Source organism: Dipodomys merriami, unplaced genomic scaffold, assembly GCF_024711535.1.
Source record: "Dipodomys merriami isolate MVZ:Mamm:240054 unplaced genomic scaffold, mDipMer1.0.p SCAF_10, whole genome shotgun sequence".
NCBI lineage: Eukaryota > Metazoa > Chordata > Mammalia > Rodentia > Heteromyidae > Dipodomys > Dipodomys merriami.
The window spans coordinates 53,458,195-53,485,453 of record NW_027202271.1 but is presented as its reverse complement, the minus strand read 5'-3'; the positions used below and the strand labels follow the sequence as shown (position 1 = coordinate 53,485,453).

At 41.2% G+C, this 27,259-nt stretch overlaps 1 protein-coding gene across 4 annotated transcripts in view; it reads left to right on the top strand.

Annotated features, from left to right (window-relative positions):
- The window catches only part of LOC138806243 (mitochondrial 10-formyltetrahydrofolate dehydrogenase), a 46,873-nt gene that overhangs the window by 13,144 nt on the left and 6,470 nt on the right, over window positions 1–27,259 (top strand). For all 4 annotated transcript variants that reach the window (XM_069991782.1, XM_069991792.1, XM_069991799.1 and 1 more), the window contains 15 exons: window positions 1,753–1,887; window positions 3,081–3,206; window positions 3,701–3,792; window positions 5,626–5,773; window positions 9,021–9,140; window positions 9,642–9,769; window positions 11,654–11,804; window positions 13,172–13,242; window positions 13,324–13,429; window positions 15,329–15,416; window positions 16,335–16,428; window positions 16,658–16,757; window positions 20,528–20,626; window positions 23,026–23,191; window positions 24,678–24,783. In XM_069991782.1, the coding sequence (XP_069847883.1) occupies window positions 1,753–1,887; window positions 3,081–3,206; window positions 3,701–3,792; window positions 5,626–5,773; window positions 9,021–9,140; window positions 9,642–9,769; window positions 11,654–11,804; window positions 13,172–13,242; window positions 13,324–13,429; window positions 15,329–15,416; window positions 16,335–16,428; window positions 16,658–16,757; window positions 20,528–20,626; window positions 23,026–23,191; window positions 24,678–24,783 (1,730 nt within the window). The remainder of the gene's footprint in view (window positions 1–1,752; window positions 1,888–3,080; window positions 3,207–3,700; window positions 3,793–5,625; window positions 5,774–9,020; window positions 9,141–9,641; window positions 9,770–11,653; window positions 11,805–13,171; window positions 13,243–13,323; window positions 13,430–15,328; window positions 15,417–16,334; window positions 16,429–16,657; window positions 16,758–20,527; window positions 20,627–23,025; window positions 23,192–24,677; window positions 24,784–27,259) is intronic.

The following is a 27,259-nucleotide window of genomic DNA, read 5'->3' as shown; positions in this document are numbered from 1 at the left end:
TTTTGTGGCGAGATGGGCTTTGAACTCAGGCCTTTGTGCTTGCCAAGCAAGTGCTCCACCATCTAAGCCACATCTCACACCCCTTTATGCCTAGACTGGTCTCAAAATACGATGCTCCTGATCTCTATACCTCCTGAGTAGCTAGGATTACAAGCATGTGCCACCATACCTGGCTTCCTCCCCTCTTGATTCACCATGTATCAAGTGTTTATTGTGGTATAGATGCTGGGCATCATCCCTGCTCCTTGGGAGCCTGCAGTTTTATTGGGAACATGGGGAAAGGGACAAACACTGACAGTATAGTGAGGCAAAGGCTGTTAGTAAGTTCTGGCTGAGGTGATGGGGGAAGCTCCTGAGGGAAGACCACTTTGAGAAGATGAGCCAAGGAGGACAAGACAAAGAAGTGAAGCCTAGGAACAGGAGCCTGACACATCCTTTAGGACTTTAATGGACAGTTCAACAGTGCCAGAGCCTTGGTTGTAAGGAGAGATGGACTAGAGAAGTGGGCGGGGCAGGGATAGGGAAGATCTCCCCATTCAATTCTTGGAAGTTTCCTGACCTCACATGCCCTGCCAGGAGGGATCTAATGTTCTCAGTGCTGACCAGGCTCTGACCACCTCCAATAGAACATATTCTCTATTGTCAGGGTCTCTACTTACTAGTTCCCACACTAGACTATATGCATTCCTTGAAGCAAAGGCTTCTCATGATCACCTGTGGTATTAGGCTTGCGTTGCATGACAACAGAAATATGTGCGGTCAGTGGCTAACCAAGCGAGGAAGTTCAAGGTCATGGTAAAGCCTGTGGGACCTGAAGCCAGGATGTCTCCAAGAAGCCTCTAACTCTGCCACTGTGGCTGTGTTATCTTGGCACATTCCCTCTCTGTTAAATCTGATGGAGAACACTGCCTCCCTCATAAGTTATGGGTTATTAAGAAGATGGCATGAGTAAGTGATATATGTGCATTTGTGTAAATACTTAGTTCACACATCTAATAAGATTTCAGTGAGCATTCAACAAATGTTAACTCCTGTACCTAGTAAATGACAGCCAGTAGTCCTAGAACAATAGTAATAAATTAGTGTCAATTGTGTTTGGTTATGGTCTGAATCTGGGCCTGTTTCCTGTTTCACAAAATATACCCTGCATTTCATTGGTTTTACTGATTGATAGTGATAGTGATTGTGGTGCTAAGTATCAGTACCTAGCCTCACACATGCTAAGCAAGCTCTTGACCGCGGAGCGAAGCATTCTGCATTTCTCATCCATTCTCACACTGCACTGCAGGAGTCTACATGATGCCCACCCCTAACACCCACACCCACCCACAAGCCTGCATTCAGGTTACAACGTTTGAACTTTCTTTGTATCTGTTTGAATTCATGATAAATGTAAAAATTATGTCACCTAGACATGAGTATTTTTTTTTTGAAACTCTGATCACACATTTGCAGTGTATCTCTTGTTTTATGACATTTCTCTGGATGCTTTGTATAGCCTCTATATGTTTTATACATATGTCTACAATATATAGAACTAAATCTACATGTGTCTATGTATATGTATGTGTGTATATATAAGTATATATATATATATATATATATATATATATATATATATATATATATATAAACACTATCTCTCATTTAACTGTGGATGATCATTTAAAATTCTGTATTTTGGCAAGGAGTGATGGCACCCTTCCTTGTGAGCATCTTTACTTTCCTGTCTGAGTCTGATCTCCTTTTCAGATGGTCACATTCTATGGTTCATCATTGCTAAAAAGTTCTGTGCCTCCTGGGGAACCACTGGAAATTCAAGGTGCCAAGAAGCCTGGTCTTGTTACCAAAGCTGGACTGGTTCTTTTTGGGAACGATGGGAAAGCAGTGAGTGTTCAATATATTTGTCCATGAAATAAAGGTTCTGATTTCCTCCTATAACGCCAACTCCTGAGGGAATAGCTTTTCCATGGTCATGTGGGATGTGAAAGGTGTGGTGTGTCCTGACGAAGACAAGGCCCCTTGGGGCGAGTCCTGCAGACCTACACAGTCATCTTTGTGACACTGAAACAAGGAGGTGGACTGTACGGTGCTACTCACTAGCCTTGAGCAGGATGGTTCTCCCCTGCATCTCAGTTACCCCATCTACAAAGCAGAGAAGAGAGTCAGGTCTCCTCCCACAGACAACTTCTTGGAAGATGTGGTGATGTGCACATGGCCCCTGCTGAGGCTCACTGCATTTCTCGCTGGGCATGAGCCATCTATCATCCATGCTTCCTGTGCTCAGGGAAACCACTGAGGGCCTCAATAATGACAGTTTCCTGTAAAAGAAATCTGTCGTTTATAGAGGTTTCCACTGGCTGAGATTTCTTATCCTGCTACTCTGAAGTCTTAATCCCAGTTCTGTTGCTTCCTGTCTGGTAGAAATTAGATAAATTAGTCAACCTCACTGCATCTGTAAAATGAGCAGCTGCCTCCAGCAGGATTCTTGAGATTAAATAAGACATTTTAGCATACATCATATGGATAGCACATGATACAAACCAAGTGCCTGGATGGTAGTGACAGCTGAGCTGGGGTAAGTGGAGCTGTGTGTTTGTTATGATAGGGTTCAGTTCCTGTTTTTCCTGGGCTTAATATTTAGATGTATCTGCCCCTGGACTTGACTTCCTCCTTTCTGGTGCCACTATTTAAAAAACAATAAGCCATTTAGTCCTTTTTTTTATATCATATTAACTACTTTTAATCCATGTTTTTATTTTCCAAATAAACTATTATTTGTTTATTATACAGTCCTAGGTTTGCTTTACTCTTCCTAGACAAGCATTCCACCACTGAGTCCTTTTTTTTTTTTTTTCCATTTTCTTTCAGATTTTATTTTTTCATTATACCACTTTCGCCCAGGCCAGCCTGACTGCAGTCCTCCTGTTTCTGGGCTTTCAGGCATATGCCACCAAATGAGGGCTCAGAATAAGTTGAATTTATTCCTATGTAATACATTAGACTCCATCTCCTACCATTCTTACTGTGGAAGACCCGAATCCTCATTTTCTTGTGTTTGTTTTGTTGCTTTTGTATAGCTTATGGTGAGAAATCTACAGTTTGAAGATGGAAAAATGATCCCAGCCTCTCAGTACTTTTCGGCAGGGGAAATGTCCGTGGTAGAACTTACAGCTGAAGAAATGAAGGTGGCAGAGACCATCAAGGTAAACATGATGGCCTTGCTATATCTGACCTTGGAAAACAGAACCATCTTCACAACTGGTATCGATATCCTCACAGTCTTGGGGCTGGAGCCTGTATTTCCTATTTTTGTATAAATTGCAATAGGAAACCAACTCCAAAATGTATATGCTCATGCAGAGTATGAACAAATTTATTTCTTACCTAAGGAACCCAAGGTAGTTCTAGGAAGGGCTTGGAACCGAGGGGTGAAACTGGGGACTGGGTTTAGTAGTGAGATCATTCAGTGCTCAAGCCCTTCAAGGTCAAAGGAGTATATGGCATTTTATGTGTGTGGTGGGGCGATTTCCCACGGACCACCCTGGGGTGGTACTGGCCACGCCCACTCACATTCATTGACTGCTGTGGAGCTGTGTGTATGAGCTGAAGAGGAGGAAGTTCCTGGGTGAGCTAGCCAGTTTCTACCACATAGTTCTATGTGGACTTCCTCCTAAAGTGTCCCTTTCTGTGTGTGTAGGTAATCTGGGCTGGGATTTTAAGCAACATCCCTATGATTGAAGATTCCACAGACTTCTTCAAATCTGGAGCAAGCTCAATGGATGTTGTGAGGTAAAACCTTGGTCTGCTAACATGGGTGCTTCCATGAGCGATTCTGATGTCTGAAAAATCAGATCTGAATTCCTCCTCTCAGAGGGCCTTACTCTGTCATGTCTGTCAACTGTAAAAGTCTTTTTTTTTTTAATTTCTATGTTAGACACATATATCTGCCTGTTTGTTTTTACTCATTGCTAACCAAGTTGTTTCTGTATCTCCTTTAGTCTTTCTAATTATTTGCTACTTAACTAGCAAAAACCTGGAGGTAGAGTTGTAGTATAAACAGTAGAGTACCAGCCTTGAGGGAAAAAGCTAAAGGACAGCACCCAGACCCTAGGTTCAAACCCCAGTAAAGGTTAAAAGGAAGAAAGGAAATGAGAAGAGAACGGATTTTTTAAAAGGAGTGAAAAGATTGGCTAGAATTTCTCTACAAAGGTTTACGGGAAGCTGAATGGCTGGAGCCCCAGTAAGTCTCCTACTTGGCAAGGCAGGTGTGCCAGCCCCCTAACAACGGTGCAGTCATGCACTGGCCTTTTTCCTTTGAGTACCTGGGATATGAGACAGCTGGACACACAGCCAGGGGCTGTGCAGTCCTTTGGTGATATGAGCAGAAAAAAGGAGCTGAGGAGAATTCAGTCCCCTTCCCCCACCATGGCCAATCATTAATATTTCTCCTCCTGACACAATCCTTCCTGTCAACACAGAAATGTTCCTGAACATTCTATTTATTTATTTGTTCATTTATTTAACAAAATTATTGAACACTTTATTACATATCAAGACCATTTTGGAAGCAGGGATGCAGTGCTGAACTAGACAAAGTGCTTTGATTCATTGAGCTTTTGTTCCAATAACCACAAATAATATTTCCAAGAGCACCCAGAAGTATTAAAAGTCAAGAGTTTTGTTCCTTAAATTATAGATTTCTCAACAATGATTCATAAGTGCCCAGAAACTTCTCATTAGCTTCAAAAAGACTTCAATACTGCATTTTTGATATAATTTTTTTGCTAGTAAAGTGCCTACAGGAATTACTCATTTCCTGTTTGAGTGTCTGACTTACCATAATCATCTGCTATCATCATGGTAACCAAGGCACCTCATTTGTTTTAGAGGATAAATTACTAGAGAACAGTAACAGTGCTGGGCTTTCCATACTGTACAGCATATACTATTGCTAGTCAGGAATTGTCAGAGGGTTGGCATAGCACCTTATCCATGTAATCCCAGTTGCTCGGAAGGCAGAAATCAAGAAGATCACAGTTCAAGGGCAGCTCAGGCCAAAAGTATAAGGCATGGCTCAAGTGATAGAAAATCTGCCTGGCAGGCAGTTCTAATCTCAGTACTTCTAGAAAGGAAGAGAGAGAGGAGAGGAAAGGTGAGGGGAAGGAAGGGGAGGGAAGAAAGGAGAGATAGAGAAGGAAGGAAGGAAGGAAGGAAAGAAAGAAGGAAGGAGGGAAGAGAGGGAGGGAGGAAAGGAGAATGTCCATATGACATTCATTTCTCATAATTTTGACCTTTAGGAAATTGTCTTTCTTATTCCTGAATTCATTTGAAAGGAAAGACTTGGCTTGGCTTGGCTTGCTCTTTACTATCTGGCTTATGTTGCCATGATTTCTTTTATAGTCATGGGTAAAGTTAATCCAGAAAGAAAGTCACTATCTTTCAAGGCAGATTTTTAATTATCTTTACCTAGTCTTAATAACTTCTGTGCTTAGCACTACAGAACTGTAAAAGCAGGTGACTAGAAGTCTCACTTGACAAATGAGACTACCACTACCAGCAAATGTTGGTAACAGGTCTCATACATCTTTTGAAAGATGCCAGTAACCTGGATCTTACTTCTAGGCTGGTTGAAGAGATCAGACAAAGGTGTGGTGGACTTCAGTTACAGAATGAAGATGTCTACATGGCCACTAAGTTTGGAGACTTCATTCAGAAGGTTGTGAGGAAACTGAGAGGAGAAGATCAGGAGGCAGAGCTGGTGGTAGATTATGTAAGTGTCCCCTTGTTCAAACTCTAAAACAATGCTGGGCCTTGCATCCATTGGATTTACATTTTAAGATAGAGTCTTGCTATATAGTCCAGCCTGGCCTAGAACTCACTGTGTAGTACAGTCTGACCTCTAAATCCTGATCTTCTTGCTTCAGCCTCTGAAATATTGGCATTACAGGTGTAAGCAACCATGCATGGCTATTTGCAAACTTTTAAAATAAGTCTTACTGAGATGAAATTCAGATGCTATATAAAGCACTCCTTAAAGACGATCAATTTATGGTTTCCGGGCCTGCTGCTCATTCTTCTGCATGGCCTTTACTTCCTCTTTTAAAATATCACCCCTGAAAAATGTACATCTCAGGCCAGTGCCTGGTGGCTCATGCCTGTAATCCTCGCTACTCAGGAGGCTGAGACCTGAGGATCCCAGTTCAAAGCCAGCCTGGGCAAGGAAAGTCTGTGAGACTCTTATCTCCAATAAATCACCAGAAAACTGGAAGTGACACTGTAGAGTGCAAGCCTTGAGCTGAAGAGCTGAGAGAGAGTGTCCAAGCCCAGGGTTCAAGCCCCACAACTGACCAAAAAAAAAAAAAAAAGAAAAGAAAAAAAGGACATCTCACCATTTTAGAGACAGTCACAGCTACCACCACTTCTATCTAATTTTGAAAGGTTTTCATTACTCCTCAAAGAAAGACTATACTGGCAACCATTCTGCACACACTTCATTTTACACTCCCTATCTCAGCTTCTTGCCCCTCTCAGTTTTTTCCCAGCTACCAGAAATGACTGATCTCCTTTCTGTCTTGATGGACTTACCATGTCTAGACATCAAATGTAAAAAGTTCCCCGTGACATGTGTCTTTTGCATCTGCTCCTTCCAAGTGTTCAAGGAACGTGTTTGCATTTTACTCCCCCTACTGGCCAAATCTTCCATTACATGGGACATGCAAAGGGGTGTGTGCTTTCATTTCATTTATGTACATTTGGGCCATTTGCCCTTCAGCCTGTTAACAATGATACTGTTATAAAAATTCCTCCACTTTCAGCTATCTGGGATAAACACCCAAAGAGTGGAATGAATGCAATTTTTTATTTGCACTCATTAATGACTATTGAGCATCTTTTCATGTTCTTATTGGACATTTGACTATTTTCTTTAGAGAAATGTTTATTCAGATGTTTTGTCTGCGCTGGGCATGGAGCACACACCTGTAATCGCAGCACTGTAGAGTCCAGCCTAGGCTCCATAATGAGACTCTGTTTCAAAACAGAAACAAACCAATAAACAACAGCACCAAAACCCAAATCCTTAGTCCACCTTAAAATTGGGTTATCTTTGTATTGTTGAGTTTTAAGAGATCTTTGTAGATATTTTGGGTATTAAATTCCCATCAGATATAGCTTTCCAAAGACTTTCTCTGATTCTGAGGCTTTTTCCAACACAATTCCTTTTTAGTTATTTATTTAATTTTTTATGTTGTTAATTGTGAAAATACTGTACAGAAGGATTACAGTTACATGAGCAAGGTAATGAGTACATCTCTTATCAAGCATTGTTGCCTCCTCCTTTGTTTTTCCCTACCATTCCTTCCCTCCCACCTCCACAGCTACACTCCCCTCCCCGCCTCCCACCTAAATTGTAAAGTTCGTTTTTCAACATAGTGTCTTGTATATCTCATTGTTGCAATGGGTCAACCTGTATTCCTATTTAAACATTTTGTTTTTTTCTTTCTCCTCCCCAAGTATACCAACATCAAATAACCCCTGTGTAAACAGGGGTTATACCATGGGGGAGGGAACAATTCCTTTTTATAGTTTAACATACTTTAATAGCAGATATTAAAATGCATTTGGTAGTGACAGGTGAGAAGATAGACCACATTTCAACCATGAACTTTGCATATAGGACAACTTGGACACATACAGAGAATGGATGGAATCTATCCTATGATAGAAATGTTGCCACCACTATATAGTTGCTGTCAATAAGAACCTTTTTTTTTAATCCAGATGTTGGTACTGTCTGGAAAAAAATTAGCAGGTTTATTTACAATTAGCTGTTGTAAAGTTAAACTGCTAAGACTCATACACTGAAACATTTTTACTTGTATTAATGATTTATAACCCCCTATATATGTATGTATATATGTATCTATTATTTACAATGTCTTTTTCTTGGTTTCTTACTCGTCGTCCTGATAATTACAAACAATCTAGTGGGGCTGGGAATGTGGCTTAGTGGCCTAGTGTGCATGAAGCCCTGGGTTCGATTCTTCAATACTATATAAACAGAAAAAGCCAGAAGTGGTGCTGTGGCTTAAGCCATAGAGTGCTAGTCCTGAGCAAAAGAAGCTCAGGGACAGTGCCCAGGCCCTGAGTTCAAGCCCCAAGACTGGCAAAAATTAAAAAAAAAAAAAATCTAGTTCAGATTAACCAATACCAATTTAACATCAGTAGTACAGAAAAACTTTGCTGGCATAGCACTCTGTCCCATACCCCCAATTTAGACTATTACTTTCATATAAATTCCTTCTTTGTGCTTTTATAATTGGTGCTCCCTGAAATTTTATTTTATATCAGTTAGAAGGAAAGTGTTAAAAGCAAAAGTATTTGCATACCAACTTCTGTATTTACCTTTGCCAATGTGCTTTTGTGGATTCAAGTACCTGTCTAGAAGATAACAATTTAAGTAACACTCATGCAACAGAAAGAGAATGAAAACTGAGAGGAACTTAGAAAACTTCAAATAGGGATACCAATGTAAAATGAAATGAAAGCAATGCCAGTGCTTCATCAAAGCCACCACTAGATGGCAGTGTCTGCCCTCTCCAGTTGCCTTTCTTGGTAAGGCCATCTGTATGATGAATGAGGGCCAAACCCAGCCTAGAGGCTTCTTTTTTTTTTTATTGTGAAAATACTGTACAGAGGAGTTACAATTACATGGGCAAGATAGTGAGTACATTTCTTATCAAGCATTGTAGCCTCCTCCTTTGTTTACCCTTCCCATCCCTTCCTAGCCTCCCAGCCTAGAGGCTTCTGCAGTCACAGGCACCAGCTTCCTGCCCCAGTAGCCATGAAGCATCCAAAGGCCCAAATCTTCTCCTTGCCCTTGTCCCTTCTGAATAGTAGGAACTAGAATGCCATTTACTGAACTTCTCTCCCTGCATTAGAGAATAAGCTTCTTTATTGCTATTCGGTATCAAGTGGCTACATACAGACGTCATTGAATCTGTTCCTATAACCCTCAGGTTTCAAAGGAGGTCAATGAAATGACAATTAAAATGCCATACCAGTGTTTCATAAATGGGCAGTTCATGGATGCGGATGATGGAAAGACTTATGACACTATCAACCCAACAGATGGATCTGTGAGTAATGAATGACCTAGCATATGGTGAGAAAATGCAGTCCTAGCAAGTCACTTTGTCACTCTGACTCCAGGGACTCTTTGGCCATACCTCATGCATTGCTTTCAAGCATTTCATCCTTGTAGTGGCTAATGCTAAAGATGGTTTCTGGGATAGGTGTTTATGAGGAACTTGGCAGACAGGTATGGTTGTATATATGCAATGTAGACAATTTTCTCAGGACTGAAAAGTCATAGCAAAAACAAATTTCAGCTTCCACAAGATACTAGAAAAAAATGTATAGTATTCCTACATGTACTCTTCCGCAGCTGTGGCACAGGAAATACCAGATTTCAGCTAATGTGATGTCCAGGTTGAGATGGTTTCTTTTTGTTTACCTATTATCAGATATATTGATTTCATAAACACCTTCCAGATTTTGTGAATGATGTTTGGTTTTCCTACTGATATAACACTGGATCCAAGGACCATACATGACCTATTTTTATTTTCCTGAATTAGACAATCTGCAAAGTATCTTATGCATCTCTGGTGGATGTTGACAAAGCTGTAGCAGCGGCCAAGGATGCCTTTGAAAATGGAGAATGGGGAAGAATGAATGCCAGGGAAAGAGGAAGACTGATGTACAGGTGGGCTTTTTGTTTTTGTTTTTGTTTTTCTTAGAAAAGCCAGTCTGTGACCTTCAGGTAACATTGCCAGAATGGTAAAAATAACTGCAAAATGTTCTAGTACACACCTATTACATAATGTCTCCTACAAACCGAATTATATGAAATCTCATATAGAGAAAGTCCTGGTGTTGGCATAATTGCTTGCATCAGGCAGGGCCCTAGTAGTGGGGGAAAAACCCATTCAGTAAACAGAGATGTGGGCAAGGTCCAGGGCATCTCATAAGGGATAATGGAACACCCAAGGCAGGATTAGCAGTGGGGGAAGCTGCCACTTCTCTATGCTCTGAAAGAACAGAAAGAATCTGGTCAGATCCAGGACTATATAAGAAGACCCTAAAGTGGTCTTAGGTCAGGGAGACATGGCAGCTGTTGCCATCCAGAGAGTTGGGAAATTGAACCCCTTAAGCACACCCTTCAAGTTCACACATCTACAGTGCTTCCCAGTAAACAGGTGATATGGTCTAGAAAGGTCATACTCCAGGAAGAAGAAGAAGGAGGAGGAGGAGGAGGAGGAGGGGGAGGGGGAGGGGGAGGGGGGGAGAGGAAGGGGGAGGAGGGGGAGGAGGGGGAGGGGGAGGAGGGGGAGGGGGAGGGGAGGGGGGGGAGTAGGAGGAAGAGGAGGAGGAGGAGGAGGAGGAGGAGGAGGAGGAGGAGGAAAGAAGAAGAAGAAGAAGAAGAAGAAGAAGAAGAAGAAGAAGAAGAAGAAGAAGAAGAAGAAGGAGAAGATGCCGCCCAATTGTATTTCAAAATTTTCTTGCCTGCTTTCCTAAACTTGAATGACTGACCAAAGAAAGGATTTGTCAGAACAAGATCTAGAGGAAACATGGGGCAGGGAGAATTCCATGTCTGACTCTAGAATGGCCTAAAGAGAACAGCTTAGACACTCCAGCACAGAAGGAAAACAAGGGCAGATTCTGACTTTTTCATAGTCAGGCACTCAACACTGAACAGAACTCAGCTGTGACATTCGTTATTCAGCCCATGTTTCCACCTTGTCCTCTCTGGTTAGTTTTGAAGACATTTCTATACTACAAGTGTTCACCACTTCTTAGAGCACAGCTGTCGCCGACCTTTCCCTGTGTCGTCACAAGCTACCCACAATCCTGCTGCCTCCTCCCTTGCCATGGCTCTGCTACTTTTGTTTTTGCCAGTCCTGGGGTTTGAACTCAGGGCCTGAGTGTTATCCCTAAGCTTCTTTTGCTCAAGGCTAGCTTTCTACCACTTGAGCCCCAGTGCCATATCTGGCATTTTGTGAATAGTTTATTGGAGATAAGAGTCCCACAGACTTTTCTGCCAAGGCTAGCTTTGAACTGTGATCCTCAGATCTCAGCCTCCTGAGTAGCTAGAATTACAGGTGTGAGCTATTGCTACTTCCTAGGCATACCTGAACCTTCTGCTTTACCTTTACAACTTTTTTTTTCTGATACTGGGGACGGGGGGGGGGACAGGGAGGGGTTGTTGAACTTGCATTTCCTCAGCTTGCTTGGTTTGCTGGTGTTCTACCATTTAAGCCATGCATCTATCCTCAGTGTTTTTTGCTGGTTATTTTGGAGATGGAGTCTCTTGGACTTTTTTTGTTTTTTTTACCCAAGCTGGATTCAAATCATGATCTCAGCCTTCTGAACAGGTAGGCTTACTGGCGTGAGCCACCAATGCCCAGCCTTTTCAACACCTGAAACAAATCATTTATTCAATTGCTTGATTACTCTGTCTTCCCCACTGGGCCATGAGAGCAAAGACTTGTTCTCTCTGTGTCCAGCTGTGAATTTTCAACCCTCAGATGGTGCCTTATATGTGATAGAGACTTTGGCAGTAAATTAATTTCTTTCCCTGACCATACAGACTTGCAGACCTACTGGAAGAAAATCAGGAAGAGCTGGCCACCATAGAAGCCCTGGACTCAGGTGCTGTCTATACCTTGGCTCTAAAGACTCACATCGGAATGTCTGTGCAAACCTTCAGATACTTTGCTGGCTGGTGTGACAAAATTCAGGTGAGCACCAATATTCTTTGTTTAGAAAGGAAAAAAGACTACATTCATTACTCTGTGGCAGGTACTGTGTCAAATGCAATTTTTATATAGCTTGTCTTACCAAATAACATGATTTAGTCTGTTTTGTGCTACTATACCAGAATACCCAAGACTAAATAATTTATAAAGAACAGAAATGTATTCTTTCATGACTCTGGGGGCTAGGAATTCTAAGATCAAGGTTCCCTCAGGTTTTGGCTCTGTTTGAAATTGAGTTGATTGAACAATGGAGGGGGTAATATTGATCAAAATGCATTGTACTTATCAATGAATTTATTAGTGAAGACCCTTTGTACAATTACTAAAGCTAATATAAAAATTAATAGTAAGACAAGCAAAAAAGTCAAAAAATTGATTTGAATGGTTCAAACCTGCTTGCTACCAAAACCTGACTTGAATGAATGTGAATCTATTTTTAATCTTTATGGATATGACTCAGAGTAAGCATTCCTATGTTTTACTGATTAAATATTAATGCATTCAATTATGGAGGGTTTCCCAGGACCCTACTGTGGATAGGAGATAGTGTTGGAGGTATGCACTATATTATGTTTCTAATATAAAAAAACAACAACCCTGAATCCCTTAATAGAACCTGGCTGCAAGGTTTTAAGTGAAAGACTGTATCAGCAATGACATCTCCCTTAGCAGGCCAGGAAAACAGTTTATTTAAAGGCTACTATTGTGAATTGCTTGGGATTAAGTTTGACTGTATGTAACAGAAAACCCAAGTCAGAAGTTTATTTTTCTCCCTTTCAAGAAGTCTAAAAGCAGACAGAGGTTCCTCCTCTTTCTCTTTTTCAGGCTATCATTACTACCATGTGACTTTTCTCAAGTTGGTCTCATGGAATCATGATAACCACTACAGTGCCAGCCATTGCAGCAACATTCTGAAAAGGAAGAAAGAGGCAGTGGGAGCTTCCCTTAAAGGAATTTCCAGTGCTTTGTGGTTTTATTTTCCATTGACCACCTCTATCTGCTGTGGTGACTAGGACACTGTATTTTATCTGGGCATAGTGCTGTCTCCATTTATCAATACTAAGGGAAGGTAGGAGAATGGATATTGAGCAAACAACTCACATTCTAGGCCATGTGTAGAAACTGGGAAATGGAGGATAACTGACTTAGAATTATGTTTGTTTTCCTATGTCTCATGGTTATTTTGAGAAATAGTCCTTTCTTGCATAGGAATATATTTCTTATGATGTGAACAGCACCTTTCCATATTAGCTAAGGAAAAATAAACAGAGGTCAGGAAACAGATCCTTTGAGGTTAAAGTTATTCATTTAAGTTAGTAAAATAAGTAGCAACCTTTTCTACCCTGTAGGGTTCTACAATTCCAATCAACCAGGCCCGTCCAAATCGCAATCTGACCTTCACCAAGAAGGAGCCTATTGGGTAAGATGAAGAGAGCGCCCTCCAGTGATTCATGGTGGTATCAGTGTTAGACAGTAAGGATGTGGGCTTTCTCCCCTGCAGTGTCTGTGCCATCATCATCCCCTGGAACTACCCGCTGATGATGCTCGCTTGGAAGAGCGCTGCCTGTCTGGCAGCGGGCAACACGTTAGTGCTCAAGCCAGCACAGGTGAGGTGTCGAGGCCAGCACCCAGATAAATGATCATTTTTAATCTGAGAATTAAAGACACTGAGTTTCCATTTTATGTGGGATGGTCTTTATTGGAAAATACCAAGCAACAGTGGTATGAAATCACTTACAGTGTCAGACCCTATGAGAGCATGGATTCACAACGCCTACCTGGTTACACACAGGAAAGGTCTCCCAGCTTTACATGCAGGAGGCAGATCTCCATGGCCTGTGGTGGTCTGGTCCAGATCTAATAGATTCTGACGATATTATTATCCTAATACTTAGCAATGACCTACTCATGTCCAAACCAGTGCAAGATACTGTCCAGGTATTGTGCAATTCTATAGCCTTCCAAATTCAACGACAAAACACAAAAGTACAATCAGTGCAGGCAGGTTGGTTACAAAGGGTAAACCAATGACTCCAAAATGAGAGCTGGCAGAGAGTCAAATCTTTGCAAAGTGATCATAGTTAACACTTCCAGGCCTGGGATTGTTCTGCAGCACCTGGCTCCAGAGTAGACCCATAAAACCAGCATCCTCTGGGTATGGATTGGATTATTGCCCAAGTGCATGACAGGAATCTAATCATGAAGCAACTTTAGGCAAACTCAGGGTAAGCAATACTGAGTGAAATAACCCCTCAAAACTGTCAGTGTCATAAAACAGAAAATTCAGACTCTCCCAGATGAAGGGATGACAGAAAAAAAAAACTGAATGCAATGCATAATCTTGGATTTTCTTTTGTAGTAAAAGACATCATTAGAACAACTTGGGAAATGTAAATAAGGAATGTAGATTAAGTTTTCTATCAATTATTCCTTTCTTAATTTTGGAAATTTTCCTTTCGTTATGTAGAAGACTTTTTTTTTTTTTTTGGTCAGTCCTGGGGCTTGAACTCTGGGCCTGGGCACTGTCCCTGAGTTCTTCACTTGAGCCACACACTATCACTTGAGCCACAGCACCACTTCCAGTTTTCTGGTGGTTAATTGGAAATAAGAGTCTGATGGACTTATCTGCCTGGGCTGGCTTTGACCCACAATCCTCAGATCTCAACCTCCTGAGTAGCTAGGATTAACAGACATGGGCTACTGGTGCCTAGTGTAGAAGACTTTCTTGGTGTTAAGAAATGTGTATAGAGGGCTGGGAAGGTGGCTCAGTGGTAGAGTGCTTGCCTTGCATGCATGAGGGACTGGTTTCCATTCCTCAGCACCACACAAGCAGAAAAAAAGCCAGAAGTGGTGCTGTGGCTCAAGTGGTAGAATGCTAGCCTTTGAGCTGAAGAGCTGAGGGACAGCACCCAGACCCAGAGTTCAGGTCCCATGACTGACAAAAAAAGGAAGGAAGGAAGGAAGAAAGGAAGGAAGGAAGGAAGGAAGGAAGGAAGAAAGAAGAAAGAAAGAAAGAAAGAAAGAAAGAAAGAAAGAAAGAAAGAAAGAAAGAAAGAAAGAAAGAAAGAAAGAAAGGAAGGAAGGAGGAAAGAAAGGAAGAAAGAAAGAAAGAAAGAAAGAAAGAAAGAAAGAAAGAAAGAAAGAAAGAAAGAAAGAAAGGTGTCTAGAAAAGAGACAAACAGGATCTTATATGTCTTAAACAGTGCCCTCCACACCTCATCATGTCCTCTAGGTAATCAATCTCCTCTATGTATTTACATGCAGACAGAAGGTAAAGCAAATGTGCAAACGATTAACACTTGAGGGGTCAGAGTGACAAAGATGTAAGGAATTCATTATACTATTTTGGTATCTTTGATGTAAGTCTGAAATTGTGTTAAAATAAAACTCAAACATTGTAAAGTCAAAATCAAATGAGCTCTTGGACAGCCATTAAGAGAAGCTTTGTACTAGTGGATAGCAGAGGCCAGAGTCTGAAGATGATAATTGCTGTCTGTCTCTGTCAGGTCACGCCCTTGACTGCTTTGAAGTTTGCAGAACTGTCTGTGAAAGCTGGCTTTCCAAAGGGGGTAATCAACATCATTCCTGGCTCAGGTAAACCCTCTAATGACCCAGTTTTCTATAACTAACGGATGGTATGGGGGTGGCTGATTGCTTGTTTTCCTGCTGGGTCTTAGCCTGAATTAAAACTAAATACAGCTTACCAAGTAAAAATATATTTAACCAGGTGCTGAAACTCTTAAAGTGGAAATACAGTATGGAGAAAGGGCGTAGAGAAGATTATTCTGTAAAACTTCCCTAAGATAGTCTATTTGATTTTGAGTAACTGCTTTGGAAAAATCACAAGCAAGGCTTACCCATTATATTAGTCAGATTCTGCAACACTGTGACCAAATACCTGACAGAAATAGCTTAAAAGGAGGGATTATTTGGTTCATGGTTCCAAGGGTTCAAATCGTGGTCACTTGGCCCCATGAACTTTGACAGAACATCATGGCAGCAGGACCACATGGCAGAGGAGAGCTGTTCACCTCATGGTAGACAGGAAGTAGAGAGCAAAACTAATGCAGAAAGGGCAGGATAAGACACAGCCCCAAGGACATGTAGCCAATGACCGACTTCATCCAAGCCCTACCTCTAACCCTTCACCACTGCTCAATAGTGCCTTCAGATTATGAATCCATCAAGAGAATGCCCCATTGATTAGGTCAGAGCCCTCAGGACCCAACCATTCCCCAAAAGCCCAACCAAGCCCCAATAATGGAGCTTTGGGGACACTTTGAATTCAAACCACAACATTCATTTGAATTTCTGGGGCCGATAATTGCATGAGACATGCGATTTTAGATTTTTATCCATTTGCAATTCATACCAAAAATGTAAATCTGAGATTTAAATGAAAGTCTACTAGTCTATTTCAGTGAAGTCAAAGATACTCTAATGTAAGTAAGACCTGAGTCATCTTTTCATTCATGCAAAATATAATTCAGGTATTATCCCCTGATTCCACAGGGGGCATAGCAGGACAGCACCTTTCTGAGCACCCCGACATCCGCAAACTTGGTTTCACTGGTTCCACCACGATTGGCAAACAAATCATGAAGAGGTACTGGTGTTGATGTCTCCTTTGGTAACAAGCCTGTTAAGCCAGGTTTCTGTTCCCTTTCCTCTCATATACTACTATCTTCTTCCCTTTCCTTTCCTTTCTTCCCCTCTGGGGCTCCATTTAGTTTTCCATACCAAGTGGTAACTTACAGTTTAGAAAAGCAAAAGAGAGGAAGGGAAAGACAGACACACAGACACTAAATGTTTGCTCCCCATTTATTTTCCTCTAGCTGTGCTGTGAGCAACTTGAAGAAAGTTTCCCTTGAGCTTGGGGGCAAGTCTCCTCTTATAATATTCAATGACTGTGAACTGGACAAGGCTGTGCGAATGGTAAGGGGGTCAAAGTCAAGTACACAGTTGCCACTCCTAAAACACACCATCTCCTTTGTTGGAGGTCTTCAAATGAGACTTGCTTTGTCTAGTTATAAATAGAAACTATCTTTTTATCCTAAGAACACATAGTTCTTAGGATAAAACAGAGGCTTGAACTCAAAGTCTTTCACTCAGCTTTTTCCAATCACAGTTGATACTCTTCTGCTGGCTACACCTCCATTTCAAGCAATTAATTTTTTTAAAAAATCAGTCATGGGGCTGAACTCAGGGCCTAGACACTGTCCCTCAGCTTTTTTTCTCAGGGCTACTGCTCTACTACTTTGAGTCACAGTGCCACTTCTGGTTTTCTGGTGGTTAATTGGAGATATGAGTCTCACAGACTTTTCTTTGCTTTTTTCTTTTTGGTCGTGGGGCCTGAACTCTGGGCCTAGGCGCTGTCCATCAGCTCTTCAGCTCAAGGCTAGCGCTCTACCACTTGAGCCACAGTGCCACTTCCGGCTTTTTTCTTTTTGCTTATGTGGTGCTGGGGAAATCGAACCCAGGGTCTCATTCATGAAAGGCAAGTGCTCTACCACTGAGCCACCTTCCCAGCCCTCACAGACTTTTCTTTTGGCCAGGCTTTGAACTGTGATCCTCAGATCTCAGCCTCCTGAGTAGCTAGGATTACAGGCATGAGCCACCAGCACCTGGCTCAAGCAATTAATTTTTTAAATAAAATGTTTATAATTTCTCTGAATTAAAATGTTTTAAAATGGGATGTAAATCACACCAACCATATCAAGAAGTTTCAAGGATATCATGATGATAGTTATAAGTTTTCTCCTGATAACGCACCCCTCCAGCCCTTTATCTGCTTGACAAATCAAAGGCTAGAGACACTAGTAGATACAATAAAATGCACATCTATAGTCCCGATACTTAAGAGGCTAAGGCGGGAAAATGGCTTGTGCCCAGAAGTTCAAGGTCATATTGGGCAACATAATGAGACTTCAGAGAGACAGAGACAGAGACAGAGACAGAGAGACAGAGAGAGATAGAGAGATTAGCAATATATTTTTCTGAGACATGGGCTAACAGTGAGCCAACTTGGGAATGGTTTGTGCTGAATGATCTGGTAGCTCTGATAGAAGCACAGGATGTTCTAAGCTCTGTGCTATCTTCTGCCCAGGTGCTAAGACCACTGTTCACTGAGACCACAGGTGGAAAAATGGGACAAGGAGATGCAAGCACTCCTGTGGCCAGGCCTAGCTGGACACGTTAGGGATGAACAGTGGCTGGGATTGCCTAGACTGACATTGGATCAGTATTCCATTGGACATCTGGATTTCTTAAAGCTTTTCAAAGCCTTCCAGAAAAGCTGGTGGTGGTGGGGGGAGAAGATGGGGGAAGTAAATGTTGTTAACTGTAACATACTCTGTTACAAATTTTTAAAGCATCGTATCTTTTCTATCTCACACTTTTTTATGTGTGTGCCCATCAGGAGGCTTGAACTCAGTGCCTTGTGCTCTCACTTGACTTTCTTGCTCATAGGTCAGCCACTTGAGCCAATACCTCTGGTTCTGACTTTTTGCTAGTTAATGAAAGATAAGAATCTCATGGATTTGTCTTCCCAAGATGGATTTGAACTGCCATCCTCAGATCTCAGCCTCCTGAGTAGCTAGCACAGGAAGAAAACTCTGTGAGACTCTTAACCACCAAAAAGCCAGAAATGGAAGTGTGGCTCAAAGTGATAAAACACCAGCCTTGAGCACAAAAGCTCAGGGACAATGCCTCAGAACCTGAGTTCAAGCCCCAGGACCTGCATACACACACACAAAAATCCAATTGGCACTCATCAGAAAAAAAAAGAAAAGGTTCCCTATCCTGGAAGAGTCCTTGTTCATGCCATAAAAGAAGAAATATGAATTATTTCAAGTGCCTGTTATATTTTTAACTCAGTTCAGAGAAATTTCCTGGAGGTAAATTAGCAACTGGATTTAGAAAAGGCAACATGAAATCACTCAAAGACAAGCCACCAGGAAGGGTAAAAACTTTTACCACAGGGCTGCGAGAAAGTCAAGCACATTTTTGCCAATTGCAATGACGACCAGGTTTTCATTGGTGAAATGAAACTGCATGGCATGGCTGCCCTCCCAGACATCTGGGAGGAGGTTTTGTCTCCATGTAGGATGTTTCTTAAGGATGGGTTAGGAATGGAAAATCTTAGCTAACTGGACAAGTACTTTGTTTTTGTTGTTGTTGTTTTGTTTTGTTTTCTTTTGGGGGGGGGGTCCGGTCGTGGGGCCTGAACTCTGGGCCTGGGCGCTGTCCCTCAGCTCTTCAGCTCAAGGCTAGAGCTCTCCCACTTGAGCCACAGCGCCACTTTCGGCTTTTTTCTTTTTGCTTATGTGGTGCTGAGGAATCGAACCCAGGGCCTCAGGCATGCAAGGCAAGCGCTGTACCACTGAGCCACCTTCCCAGCCCCTGGACAAGTACTTTGAATCTCCCTACTTGTCATCCTGACTGGAGCTGGCTTGTCATCCCCACTCAACCTGCTTAAGACACATGGGACTGATGTCCTTATGAGCACTCCATTTCCTTTTGGCAGTGATTTCTTTGGAGATCATGTTTAAGCAAGAAAAAAAAATCACGTAAGATGTCTAAAAATAAAATGCATTTAAGCTCACTGAAAATAAGAGGGGGGATTTTCAGCTGGGTTCTGGTGGCTCATGCCTGTAATCCTAGTTACTCAGGAGGTTGAGATCTGAGAATCATAGCTTAAAGCCAGCCTGGGACTAGCAGTCTATGAAACTTCATCTCCAATGAACCAGTAAAAAAGATAGGGGTATAGGTGTGGCTTGAGTGGTAGAGTGGCAGCCTAGCAAGTAAACCAAGCAAGTACAATATCCTAAGTTCAAATCCCAATACCACTACACTAGAAAAAGAAAGATTTTGCTTTTATGGCCAAATGAATGGAGGCTTTCTAAACATTTGTGGTATGTGATTTAATGGGGAGGTTTTAAGATAAAATGTAATATATAAATATTACTTTTTTTCTTTTTGGTCAGTCATGGGGCCTGAATTCAGATCCCTGAGACTTTTTGTGTTCAAGTTTAGTTCTCTACCTTTGAGCAAAAGCTGCACTTTCAGCTTTTTCTGAGTAGTTTATTAGCGATAAGAGTCTCATGGACTTTCTTACCTTGGCTGGCTTCCAATCATGATCCTCAGATATCAGCCTCCTGAGTAGTTAGGATAATGGGCATGAGCCACAGGTGTCCTATTACATTTTATTTTTTAATCTTTTCTATTACATTTTAAATTGTAGAATAATCAATATTTTCTTAAAACACAAAATTTGTATACAAGTATATCCTTACTCACATGTATTTTTAAAAACTGTTCATGGAATAAAACCAGACTAGAGGCTGGGTACCAGCAGTTCACACCTATAATCCTAACTACCCAGAAGGCTAAGATCTGAGGATCTTGGTTCATAGCCAGCCCAGGTAGACAAATCCATGAGAATCTTATCCCTTAGTGATGAGCAAAAAGCAGAAACTAGAGGCATAGTTTAAATGGTAGAATGCCAGTAGAAAGAAAAAATGCTGAACGAAAGGCCCTGAATTGAAGCCCCCCAGTATTGGCACAAGAAAAAAAAACAGCCAGATCAAAACTGAGTATCTATGCTGTCAGCAGCTTTGAACACCACCTCCTTCCCCATGTGTACAATTTTAGTCAAGCATGACTTATTGAGCAGTTTTAACTTACTTTCTTTTCCACGGCTGAAGGGCATGGGTGCGGTGTTTTTCAACAAAGGAGAGAACTGCATTGCAGCTGGGAGGTTGTTTGTGGAAGAATCCATCCATGATGAATTTGTGACAAAAGTGGTGAGTTATTTTCAAAGTGATTCTGAGTTATATACAAATGACTTTTTTTTTTTGCTAGAAAAGTACCTGTGGGGTTATTCATGATTTGGGGGGGGGAATGATAGCATTATTATTGTTATGTTAAAAAATATTAGTCCTGGGGGAGAGTGAGGGAGGGGAAAGAGATAGTAGGAAAAAAACAAAGGAGGGGGGAACAATGTTTAACAAGAAATGTACTCATTACCTTACTCATGTAACTGTAACCCCTCTGTACAGCATCTTTACAATAAAATAAAATTTTAAAAAATTAGCCCTATTTGGAGCATAGCGTATGGTAGAGTAAGTGCTTACCATGCACAAGGGCCCAGGTTCTATTCCTAGCAAAAAAGAGAGGAAGGAAGGAAGGAAGGAAGCAAGGAAGGAAGCAAGGAAGGAAGGAAGGAAGGAAGGAAAAAAGAAAAGTTATATTTAACAGAGCTATATACTGATATATTTACAGATTAGAATTTATAAGGTCTGGAATTTTTATCAACATAACCCAGGAGCAGAGGGTGTAGGGGAACAAATTGGCCATGAGTTGGTAGTTATTGATGTTGGATAATGAATACATGGGTTTTATTATATGATTTTTCCTTTATATGTGCTTATGATTTTCTTAGTAATAAGCTATAGATCTATATATTTTTTTAAAACCTTAATAAAATATACTTAAGGGCTCAGGACTGTGACTTAAGTGGTTAGAGTGCCTACTTAGCAAATGTGAAGCCCTAAGTTCAAATCCCCAATATCACATATGTATATAATATATATCTAATATATAACACATATACAATAGATCACATATAATAGTGCATATATCACATTATATAATATATATTATATATACATGTAAGAGTATACTCTCATTTGAAGTATGTTACACCTTGATACTTGTGCAAGTTACACTCCCAGAATTTCGTACAATACATTGACTATAGAGATATGTTACTCAATCCTTTCAAATCCCCAATTTACAGTTAAAAATGACAGAATATAATTTCTGTCACTAAAATAACAATAAGTAGCCCCTGTAATTGGATCATGAATCCATAAACACTACCCTCCAAGGCAACTTCCTACATCCCAACAGACCAGATAACCAGAGAGTGAATAACAAGCAGGTCAGAGAGGCACATAATGGGCAGCTGCCTCCTAGCTATCACAGTATAATTCAGTTTGTGTCTCTACAGAATCCAGTTTACATAATTGCATAGTTGTGGGTTTTGGTGTCAGCTACAACTTGACATTTCAAAAAGTTACTGTATCAGTCCATCACCAAACAGGGTTTGCACACATACTCTTTGCATTCATTTAACAATTATTTGAGAGCTTATTTAAGACCAAATATCAATGTGCTAGATGCTGAGGGCACAAAAGAGAAGAGGGAAGATGTGCCCCCTGCCTTCTCAGAGCTTCTAATCCAGCACAGAACTCTGTGCCAGGCATTGAGAGATCATTATTGCTGGGTGTATATTCAAGTTCATGGCCCATGGGGTCATTGTAACTCCCATTCATTCTTCTGACTGGAGTTGGAGTTTGTATTAGAAAGCCCAGATATAGATTATGACAACTAAGGAGCACAAGAAGCAGTTACACAAACATGCCAGTGATGGTCACAACTGATTCATACTTTTTCAGCTGTGGTTCATGCCTGTAATCCTTTCTACTCAGGAGGTTGAGATCTGAGGATCATGGCTCAAAGCCAGCCTGAGCAGAAAAGTTGGTGAGACTCTTATCTCCAATTAACCAGCCAAAAGCTGGCAGTGAAGGTGTAGCTCAAGTGGTAGAGTACCAGCCTTGGGCAAGAGTCCAGTGAGAATATGAGGCCCTGAGTTCAAGTCCCAGTACCAGCACAAAAGGGGGAAAAGGGACTATTTCTCATCAGAACATTCTAACATTATAGCAGTTCATTTGGCATGACTATGCTACAAGAATTTCACAGGTATGCCATATTTGAGAAGAGGAAGATAACAATGTAGTCATTGTAGAAATCCCTTTACCATGAAGTGAACACATGTGCTGTATTAGTGAAAATTACAGAACAGCAGCTTGCTATTTAATGGACCAACACTCAGGATAAATTTAAGGTAGTATATGTAGCTTATATTATTTACAAAGCTGAGAACTTGGGCTTTCAAGAACCTGGGCTTTGAAAACACTGTAGGTGGTGCTTGTGTGCACTTGTGTTACTTAATCTCTTTAAGGTATCCATTTCTTTTTCTGTAAGACTGAAATAATATACCTCCAGTGCCACCATGAAGACTGAATGACAGCACATTTACAAGGAGCTAGTACAACACCCACCACACAGTAGAAACTCAGTCAAGGGCATCCATCCTTATTAACAGTATATTGTGTTTTGTGGACTGGGTAATATACAGGTGGAAGAAATTAAAAAGATGAAAATTGGTGATCCACTTGACAGATCTACTGATCATGGGCCCCAAAATCATAAGGCCCACTTGGAAAAGCTCCTACAATACTGTGAAGCTGGAGTGAAGGAAGGGGCCACATTGGTATATGGAGGAAGACAAGTTCAAAGACCAGGTAAGATCACCTCTATAGGAGGCTTATGGGGTAGGATGCTAACAATTTCCACTTTAGCACCATTTGCCGTAAAAGTAAATAATGGCATCTGTAATGCAAATTAATATAACAAATCAATTAGTTAAATCTGTAACAATTAATGTCTGCATCTAGTCGCCTACAAGCTGTGGTGCCTTGGCCAACACAATTCTTCAGAGTTGCATGTTCTTCCTAGATATAGTAAGAGCAAATGAACACAGTTTTACAAGACCATGGCATGACAAAATGGATATGGCAGGCTCTTCACTGGTGATGAAGAGCAATGGTGATCTTGATTCTTGGCACTGTGAGATTTAATCTTGGCCAATGGAACCTCTGAAAGACTTACTCCTATTGCCTGTTGCTAAAATATGTGAATGGTTCCATGCCATGATTCTCAAAACCAGAGAGAGATAAACAACCATTAATTTTTTACTGGCAGATTGTGCACCAATACCTTACTATGAACATTGGTAATTACAAGAAAAAGATGACTTATTTATCCTCTATTTCCCTGTGTGAACTGGATTTCTAGGTGACTGAGTAGCTGGTAAAAGTATCTAAGAGTCCCTGCTAACTAATGTAGAAATGAAGTGATATAGTAGGAAGAAAAATAAACATTTTGCATGTAATAGATGAAGTAATTGATTCAAGAAATGACTGGCCAGGGAGGCTGCAGTTGTTAGGAAAAGGTTGAGAGGGAGCTGGTAGTATCAAGAGGCATCAAAGATGGCTCACCATTCACAAGAAGAAAAATACATCTTTACACTGGCATGTCAGCTTGTCATCACCTGAGGCTGATTATCAATCTTCTGAGCATCAGTTCTGAACAGAACATCAGTGAACAGAAGTGTAAGAACCAAAGCCAGGCACTGGTGGCTATGCCTGTAATCCCAGCAACTCAGGAGGCTAATATCTAAGGATAGCAGTTTGAAGCCAGCTTGGGTGGGAAAGTTCATGAGACCCTAATCTCCAATTAACCACCAGAAAACCAGGAGTTTTCTGTGGCTCAAGTGGTGGAGCATAAGCCTTGAGCACAAAAGCTCAGGGACAGTGCCCAGGCTCTGGGTTCAAGCCCAATATCTGACAAAAACAAACAGACACACAGGACTGGGAAGGTAGCTCAGTGGTAGAGTGCTTGCCTTGCATGCATGAAGCCCTGGGTTTGATTCCTTAGCACCACACAAGCAGAAATAGCCAGAAGTGGTGCTCTGGCTCAAGTGGCAGAGTGCTAGCCTTGAGCTGAAGAGCTGAGGGACAGTGCCCAGGCCCCAGAGTTCAGGCCCCATGACTGACCAAAACAAAATAAAACATGAAGTAAGGAATGCCAGTATCAAATAAAAATGCAAAACTCTTCCTAATTTTACTAAGACAGAGTGAAGAAAATTATAATGGAATTAACTGAGACAATTCTGAATTGAAAGTGTGACTTTACTTACAATTAATGTCTTCTTCTTTGTCCATAAAGGCTTTTTTATGGAACCCACTGTGTTCACAGATGTGGAAGACCACATGTACCTTGCCAAAGAGGAATCCTTTGGACCAATTATGGTCATTTCTAAATTTCCAAATGGGTATGTATGTTCTTTCAGGCACAAATTATCATCTTTCTGTCTCTAGTCCAGTCTATAAACACATGGTCCCTACTATGTTCAACGCATCATGAAATGTGAGAATTTAAGGAGAGTCTCAACTCTCTCCACCTTAGGTTCCACGTTTTTCTGTGAAATTTTTGAAATTATGTATATCAAGACCTCTGGGAAGGTATAAGGCTGAAACCTGTGCTGTATCTCAACAAATACAGCACAAAAAAGCTTTCCTCCAGTTTGGGGACGGTCCTGTTTCTTTGCAGGAGCACCAGGTAAAGTGCTTGGCTTGTATTTACTGGTCATGTTGTAGAGTATGCATGTGTGCAAGCATTAGAATCTCACACCAAAAGATGAGACACACTATTGTTGCAAACCCCCCTCCCCATGTGTTCCTTAATCCCCTGCAACTGGGAGCAACACAATAATGGAGACTGGCCCATGGAACTGAGTTTTGGGGCACCAGAGGACCTGTAGCTTTCCTCTGGTAACAGATCCCAAGGTTCCATTAATCAAGGTTTTTATTGGTCTTGTGCAAGGAAGCAAGGTACAAACTTCAACATGTGACAATAGTTTGTATACAAGTGGTAGGTGACCTTCTTATTCTGGGAAAGAGAGATAAACAGTAAACAGCCTACAATTTGCATAGACCTAAGTCTATCCTTAGGATCCCACAGTTTAGGGTAGAATCTGAGTTCCCATTAAGCCAGGACTGATTGACTTTTCCAGGAAAACTCTCAGTATTCTGAGAGTACATTGGGAGAAGGCATTCCAAACTCCCAGTCCTTTCTGGGTTTTTCACAGCTTGGATTTTCGGGCTCTCACACACTATGTTGGGCACACTGGAAGTAGATTCAACCATTACTCCTCTTACAGGAGAGTGTATATCCAGCAGGCCCTCTGTATCCAAGGTTCACATCTGCAATTCCACCAACCTCAGACTGAAAATACTTTTAAAACAACTGCATCTGTACTGAACCTGTAGAGATGTTTTTCTTATCATTTTTATATAAATAATACAGTACAACTATTTACATGGCATTTACATGCTGTCAAGAATAACATGTCCTAAGTCGGGCACCGGTGGCTCATGCCTATAATCCTAGCTACTCAGGAGACTGAGATCTGAGGATTGAGGTTCAAAGACAGACCCAGCAAGAAAGTCCATGAGATTCTTAACTCCAATAAACCAGAAAAACAGTAGTGGTGCCATGGTTCAAGCAGTAGAGCTGAAGAGCTCAGGGACAGCACCCAGGGCCAGAGATCAAGCCCCACAACAGAGAAAAAAAAAAGAATAACAAGTCCTTTTGAGATGATTGACAGTATACAGAATGATGTTGTAGATTAGATGCAAATACTTCATACAGATTTTGTTATTGCTAAGGTCCTTGATCAAAGGAACGAAGCTGATACAATTCAAAAGTCAAGCAAAGCTTTGTTTCACGCCAAGCATCGAGACTCAAACTGACCGGTCAGGGCCATCTCTATGGAGAGAGCCACCCCACCTAGTCTCACAGCTAATTTTTATAGGGCAAAACCACAAACTAACTGTAAACATGTAGCAGGTATGAGCTAATTTTACTCTTATTGGTTAAAACAGAAGGGTTACATATATGGTTTTTTACTGATTGGACGCCTCCACCTGACCTGATTCTCGCCTTTGTTTTTCTGGGCTCTGTTCCTGAGGCAAGCAAGCAAGGTTACAGAAGCAAAACATAGCAAAAACATAGCCTTGAGTCACAGGAGCACAGGCAAAACATAATCTTGACTTGGTCAGCATGACCAATACTATCAATGCTATTGACACAATTACAGAAATTATTTTTATTACAAGTTCCTGACTAATAAAGCAACTCAGTGCAGCTGGTGATAAGCCTCAAAGTTGTCAGTAGCCTTCTGCAAATCTACCAGCTTGGTAAACTTGACTAAGGGAGAGATGTTCTTTTGCTTTTTAGCAAGGATGGAGAGGGGACAAAGGCTGACTACTGACAGACTTTGTCTGGGTTTTTTTCTAACTTTTTTTGGTTCCCTTACAGACAAGGGCGGCTTGCCCTTACTGCACAAACAACAGGTGCGGGCAAGGTGAGCTCACACTTATGCTTTACAAACCAAATGGCTGCCTAGACAAAAAATGGAGTTAATTTGGCTAAACTGGGCCTAACAGTTATCTATGACGGTCCTGGAACTAATCCCTGTCAGGTACTGAAGAACTGTATACTACAGTCAAAAGGCAGAGAAATTACCAGACTCTGCTTAAAGTATTACTATATTCTTTTTTTTTTTTTTTTGGTAATGGGGCTTGAACTCAGGGCCTGGGCCCCATCCTTGAGCTTTTCATTTAAGGTTAGTGCTCTACCACTTGAGCCATGGTGCCATTTTTGGTTTTCTGGTGGTTAATTGGAGATGAGTCTCAGGGACTTTGTTGCCCAGGGCTGGCTTTGCAGTGTGATCCTCAGATCTCAAC